The following is a 22,412-nucleotide window of genomic DNA, read 5'->3' as shown; positions in this document are numbered from 1 at the left end:
GAGCAGGAACCACCGTTCCCAATCATGCAGGAACTGTCCTCCTTGTCCCTCTCTGGGCGTGTGTCCTGTCTTGGACGTGTACTGTGACTCTGGGAATTTCCCCCTCTGCAGATAGGAGAGTCCTGGGCCCTGCTTTGTCTGTTGTGCAGCTAGCACTCTCTGTCCCAGGCTGCTGCCTGACTGCTTGCCCACAGAACTGCATCAGGGAGCTGGGTGACTGCTTTCAACACCAGGGCCAGTGCTGGGATGGCGGGCCCTGAAGCGTTCCCCTGCCATCTTGAACCCCTTAATTGGGGTTCTTTTTAAATGGCTGGCCAACGCTAGGCAGTGTCTACCCTGCGGGTTCTGGCCTCCTGTCCCTGGTGCCTGAGTGAGGGGCCACCCCTCCTGCCCTGGTCATCACATGGTCACAGGTGCGTGGGCTCCTTAAGTTTTTTTGGTAAAGCATAAACTAACCGATAAGTTTTGTTCAGTTATTTCTCCCAGTACAGGAGACCTTTCGTCTGCCAAGGAATTCATTGAAAGTTTTTTTGGTACAGCAGTCCTTTAATACAATGAGATGGTTTAATGCATAGAAGCTGGTTAGCACACAGCTGTCCCGAGCTCTCCCTTGTGCTAAGTGGACACTTGCTCTAACCCACAAAAGAAGATGCACAGTGATGGCACTCGGCATGGCTGTCCAGCTGAAACGTGCAGAGGCTCCCAGAGATGCCATGACACAGGCAGTCTTTCTGGAATGTGCCTGGGCATAAACGCCCATCTGTGAATGTCCTTCCTAGACAGCAGGTCTAACGCTGCTTTGAATGTTGTGATGTGAAAGAAAAAAATGTGCCTTTGTGTGTGACTTTTTCCTTTGCAACTTCTGTGTTGTTTTAGATCACAAGGAACACGACACCCATTTACAGAACGCCAGAGATAATAGACTTGTATTCGAACTTCCCAATCAGTGAGAAGCAGGACATCTGGGTAAGGCCTTCGCCCTCGGTTCTGCAGGCCTGTGTCAGTTCTTTCTGCCGAACCAGCCCATGGGCCTCTGGATGCTGCACCCAGGGTCGGAGTTGAACATGGCACCCAGGGTTGGGGCTGAACATGGTGTGGTAGACCATCCGTGCCCTGGAGCACTGAGTCAGCCCTTGGGTGCAGTGGGTTTACGACCTTCCTTGTGACTCAGGAGGTCAGCATATCCCCTTCCTCTCTTTTTTCTTTGCTCATGGCTGTCATGGAAGGTGCACTGACCAGAAATGGCCGTGTGTTGGTGTGGAGGCAGGTTTGTGCACACGTACTGCCTGGGACTCTAGGACCACAGCTGTCCGTTCTGGGCTGACCCTGACCTGTGTGTCAAGCCATCCACACCACGCGTGCGCTGGTCCTGGGCTCACCTGGGCAGCCAGGTAGTTGTGGTCAGCTTGTCCAGAGGAGGCAGGCCGGTCCCAGACCCAGTTGGCATGGCCAACTGTTGAACGTCCCTGCGCCTTACCATGAAAGGCTGGTGGCCCAACCCGGGGCTGTGCCCTCCCTGCCTTCCTCCTTGTCCCCTGGGGAGGTGCCCAGGTGCTGCCCACAAGCTCTGGCCTCCATGCGGCCTCCAGGCGCGATATGTGCCTGCCACATGCTACCTGGATGGGACCTGCAGGCACAGCCTGCCCTGCCTGCCTCCCTGCCATCACCCCAGGGACAGGCGCCAGCTTGTCAGTGCTGCAGTTTGGTGCCTGAGGGGCTGTGTCTGCGGCAGAAGCCTCTGACCTGCAAGGCATCAGCTTCCCGTCTGGAGTAGAGACTGCCTGGAGTCCTGCCAAGTTAGGGGCATGCCCATCGTGCTGTCCCTTCTGACTCTGGCTGTAAGTTCAGGGGCTGCTCAGGACCTCCAGGTTTCTTCATCTGCCCTGAGGGCAGAGTCAGGGAAGGCGTCACAGCTCAGGTGGAAGTCTGCAAGGAAGAGGCATCCTCTCCCAGACTGCATGAAGGCACACCAGGCCAGTGCCCAGGGTTTCTGCTGGGGCAGGCTCCAAAGCTTGGCTGACCCCTGTGTGACTGACATTTTGTCTGTAGCCCTGCAGAGGTCGGGCTGACGGGGTGGGGCCCTGGACCCCCACCCCAAGCATGTTCATAGACTGCGGTCAGGTCCAAGTCAGGGCGTTCCGAGGCTCAGAGCCCCCTGGGAGCTGGGGTGAGACCCCTCCTGGGTAGGGCTGCCCCTTTCCTGCGCGCATGAAGTGAGTTTGTCGGGCCCCGAGCCGTGGCTTTGGAAGTGCCACCGAGGCACAAGACTGAGGGCTTCATCCGCGTGCTCCTTCCAGCAGGATGGCCTTTCCCTGCTGGTCGTCACTGCTTCTCCGTCTTGATCTTCCAGCTGGGAGGCTGCAGGTAGGACAGATTGTGGAGAAGAGAGCCTGGGGTCTGGCCCGGCCTTGTCTCTGGAAGCCTCACGGACCCACGTGGAAGCCTTCACGGACCCACTAGGTTTCTTTCCTGCACGTCTGATGCAGTGCTCTGTGCGCGGTGCTCCCGTGCTGGGCTGAGAAGTGTAGGAGTGGAAGTCTCCTTGGCACTCGCTTTGCCTGCCCCCACGTGCCAAAGGAGAGGCACCTGCTCCCCTGCGGGTCCTGCTTGCACTCCAGATTCCCCGAACTTTTGAACTGAGAGGAGTTTAATTTTGAAAGGAACCTTTCGATCTAAAAAGAAGGAATTGACAGTTGTTTGCCGCTATGACCCAAGTAGATTTTTGTGGTCAGCCAATGGGGAAAGTGAGGTTTTCCACGTCGCGGTGACATCCACACCTGCTGTGTGTGGTGTGTGAGTGTTAGGGCTGGACAGCCGCCCACAGCGTGCTGCAGTCAGTCAGTCCCTGTCCTGTTCCTGGTCAGCCCCTTGCTTTGGCCAGTCTGTATCCTGTGTCTGGCCAGTCCCTGTCCCGAGTCAGCCCGTGTCCCTGTCCCCACAGGCCCTGGGCTGCATCTTGTACCTGCTGTGCTTCCGGCAGCACCCGTTTGAAGATGGGGCGAAACTTCGGATCGTGAATGGGAAGTACTCGATTCCTCCGGACGACACGCGGTACACCGTCTTTCACGGCCTCATCCGTAAGTGCCGCTGTCGGTTGTCCTGCCCGCCTCGCACCCCTGCGTGCCCTAGCGACAGCACTGCCCAGTGTGGGCCAGCCCCTTGTGGAGGCACAGAAGAAAGTTTTAGCTGTTCAGGCAGCTGTCTGTTTTTGTTGTTGGTCTTCAGCTCACCGTCCCCCAGTAGCTTTGCAAACAGTGGTTGTTGCAGGTGTTGCTCGGCACCTGTGGCCTCTGCAGGGCGGTGCTGCCCTGGCCTGCACAGCCTCGCCTCTGTTTCAGGCTCCATGCTGAGGGTGGACCCAGAGGAGCGGCTGTCCATCACGGAGCTCGTGAGCCAGCTGCAGGAGATCGCAGCGGCCAGGAACGTGAACCCCAAGGCGCCCATCACCGAGGTGAGGGCAGGGCCCAGGTGGGCAGTGTGTGGAGTGGCTGACTGTTGCCAGGGCTTGTTCAGGCGGGATGTCCTTGGATTCTGATTCTTCACAGCTCCTGGAGCAGAACGGAGGCTATGGAAATGCCACCCAGCCCCGGGGACCATCCCCTTCTGTGTGCCCAGCTGCCCGGCCCCCAGCCTCCATGAACAGTGGATACAGTGGAGGTAGGTGCGCTGCCCTCGCCCTCGTCAGCGCGCGTCGTCCCTCGGGCAGCACTGGGAGCAAAGGACAGATCCCTCTCGGGGGTAGGTGGACCGAGCGTGGCAGACTGCACACCCAGGGGTCCCCATGGTGCCCCAGAAGGACTCGGCCTTCCACCCTGAGGCTGCCCTGCAGCATGCTGCCTCCACTAGGCCAGCGCTGTGGGCGCGAGGTGTCCCACGCTCTGCGTTGGCTGCCCCTGTGCCTGCACAGTGCCCGTGCTTCCCAGGGCTCCCGGTTTCCACACGGTGCCGTCAGCTGCCTGCTGGCCCGCGGTGCTGGCCGCCCACCTCTGGTCGGCACTTTGAGCATTAGGTGCCGAGGACGCCTCGACTTGGCCGTGCATGGCGCTGCGACCCCCGCCCAGGTGCCACCTTCTGTGGTTCGCTCCCTCTGGTCCTGGCAGGGCGCAGAGGGGCGTGTGCACGTCCTCCTGAGCGTGCCTGAGCTCCCACGGTGATTCTTGCCGGCCTCCCCTGCACGGACCTCCCTTCTAGCCACCGCCTGTGAGGACACACCAACCCTGCATCAGGCCTGCTCGCATCCCCCAGCTCTTTCATCGCTGCAAAAAGAAGTTTACGGTCCCACTCATGGCTCTGACTTTTACTTCAGCGGTCTTGCTGTCCAGTGCTTTCGGTTCAGTGGACTTCGCAGCAGACAGTGTCCACCCACCTTAGAGCTGCTGGCTATTACCGGACTGTGCTCTGGAGCTGGGACAGGTGGCTGTCAGGCTGGCAGCTGCTCGGTGGTGGAGAAGAGGCTCCTGCTTGATGACATGGCATTGCGTGGCGTGCCTCTGCGCCTCCTGGACAGTGACGCATCTCCACTGCCCTGCACAGCTCCTCTGGCCACAGCCTTCCTTATTCAGCTTTTCTCTGGTGCATTTGGGGTGGACATTTCAGGTTTGGGAAAGATCTCATGCCCTTCAGTCCCGGGGTGGCCTCAACCAAAGCCTGCCTGCCAGGAGGTCTTGCCGGCGTCTGGGGGCCTTGGGGTACGGCTGGTGGCTCCCGCGGAGCTCACCGTCCCAGCACGCTGCTGAACCTGGCCTCATGGGGCTCTTGGCCCACTGCACTGAGCAGCTCCCTTTGTGCTCAGTCGTGGCTGCCCTCACTGGGCCCCACCCAAACATGGCCTTGTTGGGAAGGCCGATGGGGAGGAGGGGCGGTATTCCCAGGTTTGGGCTACATGTCCCCCGAAGCCCAGTAATTCACTAAAAGGACGCAGGGAAACAAGCCGAGAGGCTGCACTCGAGGTTGCAGTTTATCAGAGTCAGAGCCAGCTGGGGAGGAGGCGTCTGGCAAGTCCAGGAGAGCCCAGGCGTGCGCGTCCTACGTGGTGGGTCTGGGAGCGCCCAGGCATGTGCGTCCTGCGTGGTGGCCTGTGTGGGCAGCCTCCTGGGAGCCGGCACCGGGAAAGGCCCAGGTGGGGCCTCAGGACCCCCACCCCTGCGGGGAGCGAACTGCTCTCCAGGGTCCTGCTCAGCTCTTTCTTTCCTGGCTGGGGGTTGTGTTCACCAACACCGGCCCGGCCTTTGTCTGGGGCACGCCTGTGTCCAGTCCCAAGAGGCTCGGGTCTCACCCAGAGCCCTCCTGCCTTGGGTTCTGTGGTGGCCATGGCCACTCTTGGTGGGCACTGCGGAAATTTTTGGGAGGACTGGGACCAGGCTGGACACGTCCTGCTTCCACCTGTGGGCATGCGGTCCCTGCGGAGCATTTCTGCATTGGTCCATGGTCAGATGGACGCTGCCAAGCCAGGGCTGCCATGGGTAGAAGCCGGCCAGGTGACCTGTCCAGGCAGAGGCCATTTGCATCAGATGGACTTCACTTTTGTACCTGGGAAAGCTTGTGGTCAGCTGGCCTGGGGTCCCCAGGGGCTGGTTTGGGTTGACCTGGGCCACTTCTCTCCACCTGTGTGCTTCCTTGGCCACCCCAGCTTTCTGGGTGCACATGTGCTCTGGCTAAGCCAAAAGGAAGCTCCAGGCTTTAAGAGAAAGCCACAGAACAGGAAAACAAAGCTTAGAAACACAGTGCTCTAGGTTAGAGAGTCTTTGTGATAAACTTACTTAAATTGCCCCAAGCTGGCCCCCTGGACACAGTGGCCCTTCTGGGCAGGCCAGGGCCTCTGTCCTGAATTTCTTTGCCCTGAAAGTGCTTGCTGGCCGGCCTAGCTGCTGGGGTTGTCACATTTGGTGTTCGGGGCGCCCCGACCTGGCTGTGTCCAGTGGAGGGCCTGGTCCCCCCTCTGTCCGTGGGCGGTGGGGGGCAGTGTCAGGGCGTTCTCAGATGGTTTACACCCCATGCCTTCTCAAGCACGCCTCAGCTGGATGCGGGGTTCGTGCAGGCCTGTGCCTGTGGTGCTGCTCAGTGTCCGCACCCCTGCAGACTCTCAGCCTGGCGTCAGCCACCAGCCGCCTCCCTGTGGCTGCTTCTGTTAGGGAGGCAGAGGGTGCAGTTGAGTACAGCGGGCGTGTTGAGGTGTGCGGGGGCTTCCCGAGCTCTGTCTGCCCCGGCCTCCACCTGGAGGCGGCATGCTGAACACAGGGGGCCAGTCGGCCTCTCCACTGTGCATGGGCTCCCACCCTGTGGCCTGCCTCATCCCTCCTTCACTGCTCTTTGCCCAGCTCCTCCTGAAACCCTGGCCTGCCTACCACTCCCAGGCCTGCCAGCCACCCCCAGGCCTGCCTGTCACCCCCAGGCCTGCCTGCCACCCCCGCGCCTGCCTGCCACCCCCGCGCCTGCCTGCCACCCCCGGGCCTGCACCCCGTGTCACGGTCCTTTGCCCACTCTGCCCTTGCCATCGCTTCCTGGGCCCTCTTGCCTCCTGCTTGGCCTCCAGCCCGTCAGCCTCACTGTAGCTGCTCAACACTGTCACCCCACCTCTGCACCCCCCCCACCGCCCTCCTCCCGCCTCTGCACCCCCACCGCCCTCCTCCCGCCTCTGCACCCCCACCGCCCTCCTCCCGCCTCCGCACCCCCACCGCCCTCCTCCCGCCTCTGCAACCCCCACCGCCCTCCTCCCGCCTCTGCACCCCCACCGCCCTCCTCCCGCCTCTGCACCCCCACCGCCCTCCTCCCGCCTCTGCAACCCCCACCGCCCTCCTCTTGCCTCTGCACCCCCACCGCCCTCCTCCCGCCTCTGCAACCCCCACCGCCCTCCTCCCGCCTCTGCAACCCCCACCGCCCTCCTCCCGCCTCTGCATCCCCGCTGCCCTCCTCCCGCCTTTGCATTCCCCACTGCCCTCCTCCCCATGCCCACCCCCCAGTGCCCACCTCTCCGCACCCATAGCCCACTTCCCTGTGCCCTCCTCCCTGCACCCACCTCCCCAAGCGTCCCGCCGTGTACCTACCCTCTGCCACCTCTTTGCTGCACCCTCAGCCTGCCTAGGGTCCTTCTAGAGACAGGAGTGGCGTCAGCCCCAGAGGACGTGGGGCAGCTGCCGTGAGGTTCTGCCCTGGGGCAGCAGCGTCATCCCTGGGTACCTGGCAGCCGCCCAGCAAGGGGCATCACGGCCGGGCAGGATGGGCAGGCAGCCCTGGGGCCTCTGGGCTTGCACCTGACCACAGTCTCTGCTTCAGGCCTGGCTCTGGTGGAGTGCGACCCGCCCTACGGCGGGTTCTTGGACATTCTCCGCGGAGGAACTGAGCGGCTCTTCACAAACCTCAAGGACACCTCCTCCAAGGTCATTCAGTCCGTGGCCAAGTAAGTGGGGGTGGAGGAGGCTGGGGGAACCAACGCCTCCTCTTCCTTTTGTGCATGTCCTGCCTTGAGGTGCCTGTGCCCTCCCAGCTCCCAGGGGTCCACAGAGGCTTCAGAGCAAGTGGTAGCCCCAGGCACTTCCCGCCCAGGCCCCCTCCCCTCCCAAGTCCCAGCTGTCCACCCCTGAGTGCAGGGCCCATGATTTGTAGGCCAGGGGCACTCTGCGTGGGCAGGCGCTGCCAGCAGTCACCCTGGCAAATCAGCGCTGGCCGGTCTGGGGCCTGAGACCCTTGGGGTGCAAGTGGGGTACTGCTGGCTCCGGTGGAGGCAGCCTTGTGGGTGCAACGGCGGGCAGGTGGGCTGCCATCCTGCGAGGAAATGCCGGCTCGGGTACAAGAGCCCTCCCTTGGATAGTGCCTCGGCCTCTTCGGTGACCGGTGCCCCCACGTCTCAGCGTCCCTGGGCCTTTGGCAAGAGTGGCATGGGAAGGAGGAGGCCCGGGCTGGGCCACGGTGTGCACGCTTGCTTTGGTGAAGCCCTGAGGTGGTCATGGCCACGGTTCTTTCCTCTGCCACCAGCGAGAAGGGGTGGGACACACAGCCCCCAAGGTGGCCCTCGGAAACTGGAGACGACGCCACATGGTCTCTGTTACTGGAGTCCTTTACCAGCGACAGGTTCAGAGGCTGGACGGCTATGGAACCCAGCAGGGGAGGGCCAGGAGCCAGCACTGTGGGCCTGGCCCTGGGACCAGCTGCAGCAGCCCCGGAACACCAGGCAGCGTGACTCCTGGGCCTGGACTTGGTTTTCGTCAGCCTAGGAGCTAAAATGGATTTCGGGAGGAGAGTGGGGCGCTGCCAGACTGGAGAAGGCTTTGGGTTTGGGTCGTGGACAGAGACAGGAAGAGTTGTGCAGAGCTGGGCAGAGAGGCCTGGGCTGCCCTGAAGAGGCTGGTGGTGAAATGTGGACGCGAAGGCACGTCTGACGAGGCCTGAGGCAGCAGTGAGGAAGGCGCACTCACACTGGAGGAAAGGTGGGCCTTGGTTTCACATGACTGAGGACTGAGTGAAACTGAGTTCTGATGCCAAATAGAAGCAGAGCATGCAAGCCATGAACCTGGGTTTTTAGGTGAGGTTTCTGAGCTAAATGTGGAAATTGTAGCCTGGTTTCTCCTTGCAGCTTAGAGTGGAATGAGAAAGGAAAGGGATAAGCTGAGAACTGAACTCCTGGGCACAAAGACACCAGAAATCGATGGTTAGGAAAATCCTGAGCTTCCGGGAAGTGAGTCCCCAGAGGTTAGAGCCTCGTGCAAGGGTTTAACTGAATGTGGAACGAGTCACCCACCTCAGCATGAATCAGAATTGGGAATGCATGTGTCCAGGAAGGCTCTGTGGGAAGCCCTTCTGGGTGATGGATTGGACCTCTGTGAACCACATGCAAAACCAACAAGTTTCCTGTACAGTTGGTGTGAGAGGAACCACTGCCATCCTGGACTGCAGGGGACAGAGAAGAAACAAGGTGAAGGTAAAGTCGCTTCAGGGGCAGAACCATGGAAGTGAGGTCTTGACTGAAGACATCTCGCAAAGAGAGTGGGCCCGCCCATGCGTGGAAAGGGTGGTCTGCCCCGCTGTGGACGAACAGTTACCACCCAGTGTTCCGAGAGGCTGGACCGTGCTGCCTGGGGACTCGGGAGAACCTGTCCTCTGCTGGAGAGGGGGGCCTTCACCCCAGTGTTTGGAGAGGACAGGGCCTCTGCCGAGCTCTAGGAAGGTTGGGGCTGCTGCCTCTCAGACCTGGAATCCCACCAATCCTGCCCTGCTGGGTTTCGGAATTGTTCGGACCTGTGACCCTTGTTTTCCTTCTGCTTCCTCCCTGTGGGGATGGGATGTTTATCCTTGCCTGCCCTTCTTTTTATATCAGCCGTGATAACTTGTCTGTAGGTTTCCCTGGTCCACAGACAGAGGGGAACTGTGCCCCAACACAGAACACACCCAGAATGGACTCGGTTTTAGCATTGTTTCCGAAATGACTTAAAGCTTCTAAGACACTGTGATAGAATGAATGTGTTTGCATATAGAAAGAACATGTCTTTTTGGAGTAGAGGGTGGTGTTTTCTGTATCCCGGAAATACATGTTCTTGGACCTTTTGATGAGGCTGCTGTGGTTATGGCATGTGAAGCCCAGTCCAGTCAGGGTGGATTGAGAGAAAGCAAGAGTGAGTGAGTAAGCTGAGGCGGGAGGAACCGGCGTGCAGCTGTGCCCCCATCAGGGACGAGTGTCTGACTCCTGGGGGCATCTCTGACCCACAGCTCTGGGTGGGTGGGTGGGTGGGTGGGCCTGGCAGAGGGGCCGGTGTTGATGGCTGTGGCTGCCTGTGCGAGGGCTTGGGCCACTGCCCCAGGCCAGGCACCCCCGAGCCTCCCATGAGCCTCCTGTGAAACCTTGCCCTGGCCCCTTGTCTTCCCTTGTGCCCCACTGTCAGTGCCTCTGAGGTTCTTGCCTGGGTGGCTTCCGCTCAGGGCGGGGGGCGGGCACCTGGCATTTCCTTGTGCATGGGCTGCTGAGCTGCCGGACGCAGTGGTCCCAGTGTGGCCCTTGCTGCCTGCAGCGTGCATTGTCCTGAGCTGCCCCTGGCCGCCCCAGGGTAGTTGCTGCAGTCTGGGCCGGTGTGTGCCCGCAAGCCAGACTCCCTCCTCTGCCTTGTCACGAGTTTCCCGGGCGTTTCTTCATGGGAGCCGCGGAGTGGGGCAGCTGGCTCCCTGTAGCGTCTCCACGCCGTCTGTGCCCTCGGCTGTCTCCTCACCCTTTGCCTTCAGTGTATGCCGCCAGCTGTCCTCTCAACCAGCCCTGACGCTGTGTCTTGCAGAGGAGGGCTCAGAGTGCTTCCTGCTGGCTCCCTTCTGCCGCTGGCTGTTAACCGTTTCCTACCACCTCTGATAGAGGTGCCAGCTGCACACACCACGTGTGCATACCCACTGTGCACCTGTGCTACAGATGCTCACATGTGATACACACGTACACACAGTACACATGCAGACCCACCATGCATGTGCTGCAAGTGCTCTTGTACACACGCATGTGCACACACGGTACATACACATGATACATGTGCACACAGTGCACAGGCACACCCAAATGATGTGCACACACACAGTACACGTGCACACATGATGTACATGTGCACACGACACATGCATTCACCTACACACCACATGTACGCCCACACATAGTGCACAGGCACTCCTATGCAATACACATGCGCATAGTACACAGACACAGTGTGCACTCACACAATACATGTACACATGCCACATAAGCACACCACACATGATACACATGCACACGCAAGTGCTCACGCCGGTCCCTCCTGGGGCTGCCGTCCTGACCTGGGCTCCAGTGCAGCTCTGGAGGGTTACCTGGACCCTTTACTGTGGTAACACCTGCCCCTTCTCAATTGCAGTTACGCCAAGGGGGACCTGGACATATCGTACGTCACATCTAGAATCGCTGGTGCGTCTGACGCGCTCCGTCATGCAGAAGTGCTTTTGCCTTGATCCTTCCCGGGGCCGTTTCGTGAGCTGCTGCGCAGGCGTGCCCAGCGCGGGGCCGGGCTGGGGGTCCGCACGAGGCCCCGGGACTGACGCGGCATCTCTTCCAGTCATGTCCTTCCCGGCGGAGGGCGTGGAGTCCGCGATCAGAAACAACATCGAGGATGTCCGCACGTTTCTGGACGCCAAGCACCCAGGCCGCTATGCAGTCTACAACCTGTCCCTGCGGACCTACCGGCCCTCCAGGTTTCACAATCGGGTGAGTGCCTATGCCTGCGCCACCCCGGGCCTGGCTTCTCACCGCGGGCAGTTTTGCCCCAAAGTCGAGCTGTCGCCTGGGTAATTCTCAGCCCAGCTGTGGCCCTTAGTTGACTTTTGACATTCCCAGGGTTGCAGGAAGTAGTTGGAGACCAGTGCTCTGATGGGGGGTGGGGGCTTTCAGGTGGAGCAGGGGCTGTTGACAGGCCGGTGGGGGGGGGTACTTGGGTGGGGAGGGCCAGCATGGCCCAGGAGGGCCCTTAGCGCACCGTGTTCCTTGGAGAGTTGGGTTGGAAGAGCTACAGGTCTGTGCACAGCTGCGGTGCTGCCTGCATCCCAGGCAGAGGCCCATCCCATAAGGGAGCAGGGTGCTGCACAGACCCGGCAGCAGGGACGGATGGACGTTCTGCAGGTCTCTCCAGGGAAAGGGGTTGCTGGCTGCCTCTCAGGGAACGTTCTCTCCGGACGGGGGCTGAAGCGAGGGGCTGCACGTGGCACTCTGGGGGGGTGGAGGCTGGCACTCGGGGCAGCGGCTGCACACCCAGGGGTCCCGCTTTTTCCCAGAGTCGGCAGGGCCAGGAGGGCAGTGCCAGTGCTGCTGGGGTGTTCTCTCCCCGCCCCTGACCCACCCGGATGCAGCTTCCTAGGGCTTCCTGAGTGGGGCCCAGGAGGGCAGGTGCTGAGTGGGGCACTGGCATTAGCCCACGGCCCAGGCGTCTCCAGGTCAGGCCTGTGCTTGGCAGCCGCCAGCCAGAACTCGGACATGGGGAGAGGACACAGCCCACATGACACGCGTGGGCAGACAGGAGGGGGCAGGCCCTCGTGGCAGGTGGCGAGGGCCACAGGCGCTTCTGAGACAAGTGACGGGGACTCCCCAGCCCCTTCCCATGCCACTCCTGAAACCCCCCATGCCCGCGGCTGGGACTCGGTGCTTCTCCTGGAGCCCGCCGGGCCTGGCATGTGGGGGATGCGGGGAGCAGCCCCTGCCCAGGCACTGCAGCCTGGGCTGGCCGCACATGGGTGCCGACGCTGCAGTTCTCCCTGGTTTGCTGCCGGCATGTCAGAGGCAGCAGAGCTGGACAGAGGCCTGGTGGCCGTGGCTCTGAGAGTGGGAATGGCAGCGCTACAGTGGCCGAGCCAAGGGCACTTACAGGCTGTGCTGGGGGCAGTGAGCATGTGAGCCAGATGCAGGCCCGAGGGAGAGGGTGCCGGGGCTGGTGTTACTCCAAGGACAGAAGGAAGAAGTTCTGGCCACCTTTTTTGAAGCAGAAATCCACAGTGGGTGATGTGAAAGTGGGTGGGGGGCGAGGGCACAGATAGACCAGTGTCCTGGGTCTCAGGCAAGGGCTGTTTTCATTTCTTACCAACAGATTTAAAACGTGGATAATACAGACAAATTTTCAGGAGTGTAAAGCTATGCAAGTCTCTGCAGTATAAGAGGGTGGGCTGCAGGGGGTAGGAGAGGGTGGTCTGGGAGCAGAGGGGGTAACCTGGGGTGGTGAGGGAGGGTGGGCTCTGGGCTGTGGGGGAGGGTGGGCTGGGGCAGGGGGGAGGGTGAGCTGGGGGGTTTATTGGAGGATGACCTGGGGGCTGTGGGGGAGGGTGAGCTGGGGGCACAGGGGTCTGGGGGGACCTGGCGACGCCCTGACCCGAGGTGTTCTCTGCAGAGGAGCAAGCCCAGCGCAGGCTGGAGGTGGGGAGGTGTGGCCTGAGGGCCTGAGCGCCTGAGCTGTGCTGTCCCCGCAGGTGTCCGAGTGTGGCTGGGCTGCCCGGCGGGCACCGAGTCTGCGCGGCCTGTACAGCGTGTGCAGAAACATGCACGCGTGGCTGAAGCAGGACCCCGGCAACGTCTGCGTCGTGCACTGCGTGGTGAGTAGCGTCTCGGCTCGCCGCCTGCTGACACACGTGTTTGGTGTGTGTTCAGCAAGGTCCTCGAGCTGTTTCTGGGTGAGACCCTGTTCTGGACCTTGGGGTCAGCAAAGCAGACCCTTGGCCTCGGGGGGGCCCATTCTTGGGGGAGGGAGGTCAGGATGGCCACGGGACCCGTGGGAGCGGTGGTGCTGGGGCACCTTGGCCAGATGCGCCCTGTCGCTGCTGCAGGACGGGAGGGCCGCGTCGGCTGTGCTGGTCTGCTCCTTCCTGTGCTTCTGCCGCCTGTTCTCTACTGCCGAGGCCGCCGTCTACATGTTCAGCATGACACGCTGCCCACCGGGCATCTGGCCGTCCCACAAGCGGTGAGTCCCGCCTGGGCTGGCCCGGGCCCCCCAGGCATAGTCCTGCCTGTGAGACCCAGAAAGCAGGAGGAGGTCTCCGGGGGTGGGGGCCGAGCGCCTGCAGAGGGAGAGAAGGTCTGTGGCCACGGCTGGCCTGGCCCTGTGCTGGCTGCCTGTGTCTCCCTGGGATCCGGGTGCTTTGGTGACTCCGTGCCGGGCGGTGGTTATGAGGCCTGAGCTGGGACCTGAGCTGGGGCCTGCCCCTCTGCAGTCATGCATGAAGATGCTTCAGGCCTTTGCGAGACATATGACCCTTGTCTTGAGGGTGGAAAGAGGCCTTGGCCACAGTGCTGTGACCCCAGGAAGCAGAATCTCTGTCTGCGATGAGCTGTGCTCCCTCTTCTCTGTTATCTTTCAGGGACTGAGCACTATGGCCTCTCATGGTCATTTGCCCACTTCCCTCCCTTCTGCACTGCGAGAGGGGCCCTGTCAGGGCATGTGGTTTTACTGGGGGCCAAGGGCAGGACTCCAAAGACAAGAGACCCCCAGGAGCAGGTGGAACCAAAGAAACCCTGGATGTGGCCCTCCCATCTTCCTCACCCAGGAGGAGGAGAGGGCAAGGCAGAGGCCACAGGCAGGCCCAGGAGGGTGGCTGTTACGCACCTTCGCTGGGAGACAGGGCTCATTGCTCAGCGCCGGGGGGGCACAGGCCTGTGGACAGGTTGAGGGGGCAGTGTATGCCCACTGCCTCTGCATCTAGAGCAGCAGCTTCTTACCCACGGAGGAGACGGAGTGCCAGGAGGGTCTTGCTGCCAGTGGGGGACTTGGGGGTCCTTGGGCTCCAGCAGAACTGTGGTGACTCCTTAGAGATGTGCAGAGCTGGACTTAGGACGCTGCTCCACACCAACTCCACACGCGTGGCTTTGCCAGCCCTGCTGGGGAACTGAGGTCGGAGAGCGTGCCCCTGCTCCAGACCTGAGGGGGGCAGGGCCTGAGGGGGCCGCGAGTGCTCACACTCCTGGCCTGGCCGTAACGGCACAGGGAGAGCATCCGCTGGGACAGCTGATGGTGGGCAGAGGCCGAGGCCGTGTGATAGGGGTGGGACACCTCGTGGCCTCAGGATATGGGGGAGACTCTCCCTATGAAAATGCTGGAAGTCAAGGACAGGAAAGACCAAGGGGGCCTCAGGAGACACACGACCAGGCTCATTAGAAGAGGACATTGTAGAAACCCCGGGGAGTGTTCATCAGTCTCGTAGGAAGGCTCATTTCCTCCAGGCTGTCATTTCTCCAGGGGCATCTGAGAACTTACTGAAAGGGGACGTAGGTCAGGCATGGAAGGAACCTCCCTGCACTGTCTTTGCCACTTGTCTGTCAGGCTAAAACTATCTCATAGTTAAAGTTTAGAACAAGGCACCTGACCTGCCCCTGAGTTTGTTAGAAGGACCCACCTCTGGAGGTGACCCCTGCAAGCTGCGACCACAGCTTGTCCTCCTGTTCAGGCTGCCATAGGACCTTAAGCTCACGGATTCTGCTCATCCCTACTCGTTCTTGAGGTGTCTGCTGGTGGCAGGCGCCAGGCTGAGTGGACCAGTGTGCCACCCCCTTGGATCAGCCGTTCTCCATGAGTGTGGGCAGCACCTATGGCTTTCTTCTAACCCGTATGCGATGCGTGTCAGTTTGGCCAGGTGATGAGGCCCAGGTGTCTGGTCAGGTGAGCACTGGCCTGACATTGCTTCAAGGAAGGTTTGTGGCTGGTTGATAAACTGGGAGGCTCCTCAGAGGCTGCTGTATTAAGTCTTCAGTCCGTTGATAGCATCTTTGGCTGATCACATCTGCGAGCAACTAATGCAGTCACCCACAATGACATCATCCAATCAGCTGAAGGCTTTTAAGGAAGAAGCACCTCTTCCACTGCTTCTCCAGCCAGCATGCCTCTCCTGTGGAGCTCATCCAGACCCTTCATTGGAGCCGCCAGTCTCACAGCCTGTCCTACGGATTCTGGACTCTTCCATTTGTAATCAGCCAAAGGGGAGTGTCTTCTGCAATGAGTAATGGTTAATCTGATCACTGGAAGACTTTTAAGGAGGATTCAGTAGAGACAGGCTCTTCCTGTCTTGGCTGGTGAGCCTCTCCTATGGAGTTCATCCAGACCCCCCATCGGAATCGTGGGCTTCACAGCCCACCCTACAGATTCTGGACTCTGCATTTCCATGGTCACGTGAGACACTATTATAAATTTTATATTTGCGAGTGTTTCCTTTTGATTCTGTTTCTCCAGAGAATCCCAACTAATACAGAGGGGTAAAGGGTATGGGATGTATGGGTTTTTTCTTATTTCTTTTTCTGGATGCAAAAGTTCCTTCCTCTCACAGTTGTGTGAGATCCTTTATAACTCTCATATTTACAGATATCTCCTGTTGGTTCTGTTACTCTAGAGAACTTTGACTAACACAGCTTGGTACAGGGAGTGGTTCTGGAGAAGCAGAACCTTAAAAGTGGGTTTTTACAGTTGGTTTTCTACTCTGAGTAGACACTCAGAGGCAATAATGACTCTGTTTCCAATAATCAAAGTGGCACTGACTGTCCATGGAGTTAGCAAGAGAGATACTCAGAATATCACCATTAGACTCTGCTAACTGTATGCCATGTGAAGCAAGGCCCTGGGTGAGAATGTTTTTGACACCTTTACAGAGTTTTGTAGAATTGAGGTATGATGGTGTTGACTGGTTGTTGTTAGACCCTCTGGATACAGTGATGAGGAAAAGGGATGAGCTGAAGTCTTTGAATTAGCACCTTAAGCACTGTATAAATGATGTAAAACTTTCCACGATTGACCTGAAAGAAAGTCTTAATTCCTGTGGTCGCAGACTTCACATTTCTGAAAACCAGGCGCAGAGCCTCATTGTGCAAGCAGCAGATTTGCAAGTAAACTAAAGTTGTAGCCTTGCTCTTAAAGTTAGAGGTTTGATTGGAAAACAGTGGGACCCTGAAGCGTGAGATGGTGATATGTGGCTTGATGATGACGGCAATGGGGAGACGGGATCCCCAGAGTCTGCATAAATCTGTGATGGACGGCCCTGAGGAAGGAGCTTCCCGACCTCCAGTCTCCCCAGAGGACTCTGCCACCCGACCTCCACCTAAAGAGATGGACCCTTCAGTGCCTGCCAACCCTGTGACCACCTCCCCTGGGGAAACAGCCCTTACTCATCTGTCTGGTGCAGCTAATCCTGTTTCACCAAATGAGACTGCAATGGAATGCCCTGAGGTAGTTGGCTTGGAAGATGCTTCTCATTCTTTTCATGACCCACCCCACCACCCCTCTTTTCTTCAAGACTTGTAACTAGGCTGAAGTCCCAACAGACTCTGAAAGGTGAGGTATGAAGCGTGACCCATGAGGAAGTACGTTATACTCCAAAAGAACTGCATACGTTTTCCAGTCTATATAGACAGAAGTCAGGGAAATATGTGTGGGAATGAATTTTAAGGGTGTGAGATAGCGGTGGAAGGAATATAAAGCTGGATCAGGATGAATTTATTGATAGGCCCACAAAGCAGAGATTCTGCATTCATGTTGTAGCTCAAGGGATTAGGAAGGGCATTAACAGTTTGGATGGTTGGCTGAAACATGGATCAAAAGGTGGCCAACATTACCTGAGGTGAAAATGCCAGAACTGCCCCCGTATGATATAGATGAGGGGATCCAGAGGCTTAGAGAGATTGGAATGCTAGAGTGAATTTATCCTGGAAGACCTGCTCACACACCCCAGGAAAGTCCAGGGGACACATCTTTCACCAGAACCTTGAGAAATAAATTTGTGAGACTAGCTCCATCATCCCTACAGAGCTCTGTAGTCACCCTTCTCTGTAGGTCAGATGTTACTGTGGGAACTGCTGTTACTGAGCTGGAATCCTTAAACACAATGGGGATGATGGGATCCAGAGTTGGCAGAAACTGTCTGGCAACGGTTGGTCACCATAGACAAGTTGGGCATGGCCACCATAATGGACAGCAGACTCAAAGCCAGAGTCAGAATAATATGACTTGCAGAGACTTGTGACTTTGGCTAGTAGATTATGGGGTACCTGGAAGCAAAATAGATGGGCAGTCTGCTAAATTCTTGTTGAAACTTTATAAGCAGAAAAATTCTAGGTCAGTGAACAGAAGTCTAACTTGAACTACAAAAGCAGTCAGGGCCCCTTAATCAGTTCCCAGACTTGAGACAGTTTACAGACTCGGAGCCCCTTAAATGAGGGGAGGACCAAGTACCCTTGGGGAAGGCCCTTTTACACTGCCCAAAATTTGCACTGTTAACCTTCTTCCCAGCCTTCCCCAAGGAAACTGACGGCCTTTTACCAGGGAGACTGCACTGAGGAAAAGGAAAATGATTAGATATTTTGGGGATTATTAGACACTGGCTCAGAAGTGACACTAATTCCAGGAGACCCAAAATGTCACTCTGGTGCACCAGAGTGGAGGTTTATGGAGGTCATTTGATTGATGGAGTTTTAGCTCTAGTCCGTCTCACAGTGGGCCCAGTGGGTCCTAAGACCCATTCTGTGAGCATTTCCCCAGTTCCAGAATGCATAATTGGAATCCTGTTTGGCCTGTGCAGAAATGGGGACCTGGAGGATGACAGTGGGCTGTCATAAACTTATAACCAGGTGGTGACTCCAATTACAGCTGTTCTCCCCGATGTGGTATCATTGCTTGAGCAAATCAACACATCCCCTGGTACCTGATATGCAGCTATTGATCTGGCAAATGCTTTTTTCTCAATTGCTGTTAGTAAGGATCACCAGAAACACTGCATTCAGCTGGCAAAGCCAGCAATATACCTTCACTATCCTGCCTCGGGTATATCAGTTCTCCAGCCCTATGTTATAATCTTGTCTGCAAGAATCTTGATCATTTCTTCCTCCCACAAGACATCACACTGGCCCATTAAATTGATGCTATGCTGATTGGACCTAATGAGAAGTAGCAACTACTATAGACTTATTGGTAAGGCATTTGTAGGTCAGGGGATGGGAGATAAATCTAATAAGAATACAGGGGACTTCTACCTCAGTGAAATTTCTAGGTTTCCAATGGTGTGGGATATGTCGAGATATCCCTTCTGAAGTGAAGGGCTATATTGTAATTGGCCCCTCCTATGACCAAAAATGAAGCACTATGCCTAGTTGGCCTCTTTGGATTTGAGAGACAACGTATTCTTCATCTGGGTGTGCTGCTACCACCTGTTTACCGAGTGACCAGAAAAGCTGCTAGTTTTGAGTGGGGACTGGAGCATGAGGAGGCTCTGTGACAGGTCCAGGCTGCCGTGCAAGCTGCTCTGCCACATGGACCATATGATCCAGCAGATCCAATGGTGCTGGAAGTGTCAGTTGCAAACAGGGATGCTGTCTGGAGCCTTTGGCAGGCCCCTATAGGAGAATCACAATGCATACCCTTAAGATTTGGAGGAAAGCCTTATAATCTGCTGCAGATAACGACTTTCCTTTTGAGAAGCAGCTTTTGGCCTGCTACTGGGCCTTAGTAGAGATTGAGCGCTTAACCATGGTCCACCAAGTTACTGTGAGACCTGTGTTGCCTATCATGAACTGGGCATTGTCTGACCCACCAAACCATAAAGTTGGGCGTGCATGGCAGCACACCATCATAAAATGGAATGGTGTATATGAGATAGGATCAGAGCAGTTTCCTGAAGGCTCAAGTAAGGTACGTGAGGAAATGGCCCAAATGTCCATAGCCCCCACTCCTGCCACATTACCTTGTCTTTCTCAACCCAGAGGTATGGCCTCTTGGGGATTACCTTATAGTCATTTGACTAAGGAAAAAAAACTCGGGCCTGGTTTACAGGTGGTTCTGCAAGATATGCAGGTATCAACCAAAAGTGGACAGCTGCAGCACTCCAACCCCTTTCTGGGATGTTCCTGAAGGACAGTGGTGAGGGAGGATAACCTCCTACTGAGCAGAACTTCAAGAAGTGTGCCTGGTTGTTCCTTTTGCTTGGAAGGAGAAGTGGCCAGAGATGTGTCTGTATACTGACTCATGGGCTGCTGCTGCTGGTTTGGCTGGATGGTCAGTGTTCTAGTTTGCTAGCTGCTGGAATGCAATGTATCAGAATTGAGAACGGCTTTTAAAAAGGGTAATTTAATCAGTTGCTAGTTTACAGTTCTAAGGCCGAGAAATTATCCCAGTTAAAACAAGTCTATAGAAATGTCCAATCAGAGGCATCCAGGGAAAGATACCTTGGTTCAAGAAGGCCGATGATATTCAGAGTTTCTCATCTGGAAAGGCACATGGCGAACACAGTCACAGTTTCTCTCTCTGCTAGAAGAGTACATGGTGAGCAAGGCATCTGCTACTATTCTCCTGGCTTCCTGTTTCATGAAGCTTCCTGGGAGGTATTTTCCTTCTTCATCTCCAAAGGTCACTGGCTTGTGGGCTCTCTGCTTCTCATGGCTATGTCATTCTTCTCTGCTCTCTCTGAATCTCCTTCATTCTCCACAATGTTTCCTCTTTTATAGGACTCCAGAAACTTATCAAGACCCACCTGAATGGGTGGAGACATATCATCACCTAATCCAGCTTAACAACCATGCTTGATTAAATCACATCTCCAGGGAGATGATCTGATTATAGTTTCAAACAGACAGTATTGCATGGGGATTATTCCACCTTTATGAAATGGGATTTTGATTAAAACATGGCTTTTCTAGGAGACATACATCCTTTCAAACCAGCACAGTCAGGGACTTGGAAGGAGCATGATTGGAAAATTGGTGACAAAGGGGTCTGTGGAAAAGGTATGTGAATAGACCTTTCTGAGTGGGCAAAGATCATGAAGATATTTGTGTTCCATGTGACTGCCCACCAGAGGGTGCTTTCAGCAGGAAAATGTTTTATTAATTAGGTGGATAAGATGACCCGTTCTGTGAATACCAGGCAGCCTCTTTCCTCAGCTACTCCTGCCATTTCCCAGTGGGCTCGTGAACAAAGGTGGCATGGTGGTAGGGATGGAGGTTATGTATAGGCTCAGCAACATGAACTTCCATGCACCAACGCCATCCTGGCTATGGTCACTGCTGAATACCCAACCTGCCAGCAGCAGAGGCCCACGCTCAGTCCCCAATATGGCACTGTTCCCTAGGCTGATCAGCCTGCTACCTGGTGGCAGGTAGATTACATTGAAATACTTGCTTCATGGAAGGGGTGGTGGTTTTTACTAACTGGAATAGACACATACTCCAGATATTGGTTTGCATTCCCCACATGCAATGCTTCTACAAAAACTACCATCCATGGGCTTATGGAACACCTTATCCACTGTCATGGTATTCCATGCAGCATTGCTTCTGTTCAAGGAACCCAATTCATAGCAAATGAAGAACAGGAATGAGCACAGGCTCATGGAATTCTCTAGTCTTACCATGTTCTTCATCATCCAGAGGCGGCTGTGTTGATAGAACAGTGGAATGGTCTTTTGAAGACTAAATTACAGTTCCAGCTAGGTGGCAGTACCTTGCACGGCTGGGGCAGTGTTCTCCAGGAGTCTGTGTATACTCTGAATCAGCATCCACTGTATGCTGCTGTTTCCTCCAGAGCCAGGATTCACGGGTCCATGAATCAAGGGGTGGAAATGGGAGTACACCACTCACTATCACCAGTAGTGATCCACTAGGAAAATTTTTGCTTCCTGTCCCTGAAACCTTAAGCTCTGCTCATCTGCAGGTCCTAGTCCCAAAAGGAGGAGTGCTCCTACCAGGAGACACAACAGTGTTTCCACTGAACTGGAAGGTAAGCCTGCCACCTGGCCACTTTGGGCTACTTGTGCACTGAATCAACAGGCAAGGAAGGGGATTATTATTCTTTCTGGGGTGATTGATCCTGACTATCAAGGTAAAATATAACTGTAACTACACAATGGAGGTAAAGAAGAGCTTTTCTGGAATACAGTAGATCCCCTAGGGTATCTCTTAGTGCTGCCTGTAATTATAGTCAATGGAAAACTGCAACAACCCAATCCAGGCAGGACTACCAATGGCCCAGAAACTTCAGGAATGAAGGTTTGATTCATCCCACCAGGCAAAGAACCACAGCTAACTGAAGTGCTTGCTGAGGGTAAAGGAAACATGGAATGAGTAGTGTGAGAAAGTAGTGATAAATATGAACTACAACCACATGACCAGTTACAGAAACGAGGACTGATTGTATGAATATTTCCTCCCTGTTTTGTTATGACTGTTTGCATTTGTACATAAGCAAATATCTTGTTTTCCTCTTATCATTTGACATAAGTTGTATTGTTCATGTTATAGTATTTAAGTCATCAGATATGAAGCTTAAAAGTGAATGTTATTGGTCGGTTCCAAGATGGAGGCTTACAGAGGTGTGAAATTTGGTTCCTCTTCCAGAGCAAGTAGTAAATAGGCAGGAACAGTACAGAACAACTGCTGGGGCCACATTGGTGACTGGACACACAGTGTACACCAGTTTGGACAAGCTGGACTAGCTGCAGTCCCACACAGAACTGAAAGTCCCCCAGGTCATGGAGACGAGCACCACCCCCACAGGCTGGTTCCCAGAGGGGAAAGGAAAGAGATTTTACTAACAGCAGGGGCTTAACTCAACCAAGATCCAATTCTGAAGCCCCCCAGCTCAGATAAACTTGGAATAGGAGGTAAAGGTACTAGCACAAAGGGGAGGGAGGGAAGTGGCTTCTGGATGAGAGCACAAAATACTTAAGGTCTGGACCCAAAAAGGGGGGTGGGGAACACATAGAGCCTGGATATATATAGAGAGAGCAATGTACCAACTTAAACTCTTGATTAACAAACCTTAGAAATGGAGGTTCTGCTCTGAAAAAGACATTTTTGTTTTTGTTTTGCTTTGTTTCTACTACTTAGCAACTCATTAGATAGAACTACAAGGCTTCTCAGGCTCCAACTGCACCAGCCAAGGGCAGAATTAAGCTTGTCTGAGAGACAGAGAGGCTGG

The 22,412-nt window shown here is 56.1% G+C and overlaps 1 protein-coding gene across 4 annotated transcripts in view; it reads left to right on the top strand.

Moving 5' to 3' along the window:
* The window catches only part of GAK (cyclin G associated kinase), an 82,511-nt gene that overhangs the window by 23,759 nt on the left and 36,340 nt on the right, over positions 1 to 22,412 (top strand). For all 4 annotated transcript variants that reach the window (XM_077136171.1, XM_077136172.1, XM_077136174.1 and 1 more), the window contains 9 exons: positions 877 to 966; positions 2,942 to 3,077; positions 3,339 to 3,451; positions 3,546 to 3,657; positions 7,273 to 7,396; positions 10,851 to 10,900; positions 11,049 to 11,197; positions 12,943 to 13,065; positions 13,297 to 13,430. In XM_077136171.1, the coding sequence (XP_076992286.1) occupies positions 877 to 966; positions 2,942 to 3,077; positions 3,339 to 3,451; positions 3,546 to 3,657; positions 7,273 to 7,396; positions 10,851 to 10,900; positions 11,049 to 11,197; positions 12,943 to 13,065; positions 13,297 to 13,430 (1,031 nt within the window). The remainder of the gene's footprint in view (positions 1 to 876; positions 967 to 2,941; positions 3,078 to 3,338; positions 3,452 to 3,545; positions 3,658 to 7,272; positions 7,397 to 10,850; positions 10,901 to 11,048; positions 11,198 to 12,942; positions 13,066 to 13,296; positions 13,431 to 22,412) is intronic.

Source organism: Tamandua tetradactyla, chromosome 19 (assembly GCF_023851605.1).
Source record: "Tamandua tetradactyla isolate mTamTet1 chromosome 19, mTamTet1.pri, whole genome shotgun sequence".
In the NCBI taxonomy this organism is placed as follows: Eukaryota; Metazoa; Chordata; class Mammalia; order Pilosa; family Myrmecophagidae; genus Tamandua; species Tamandua tetradactyla.
This window is presented reverse-complemented; position numbering and strand designations above follow the sequence as displayed.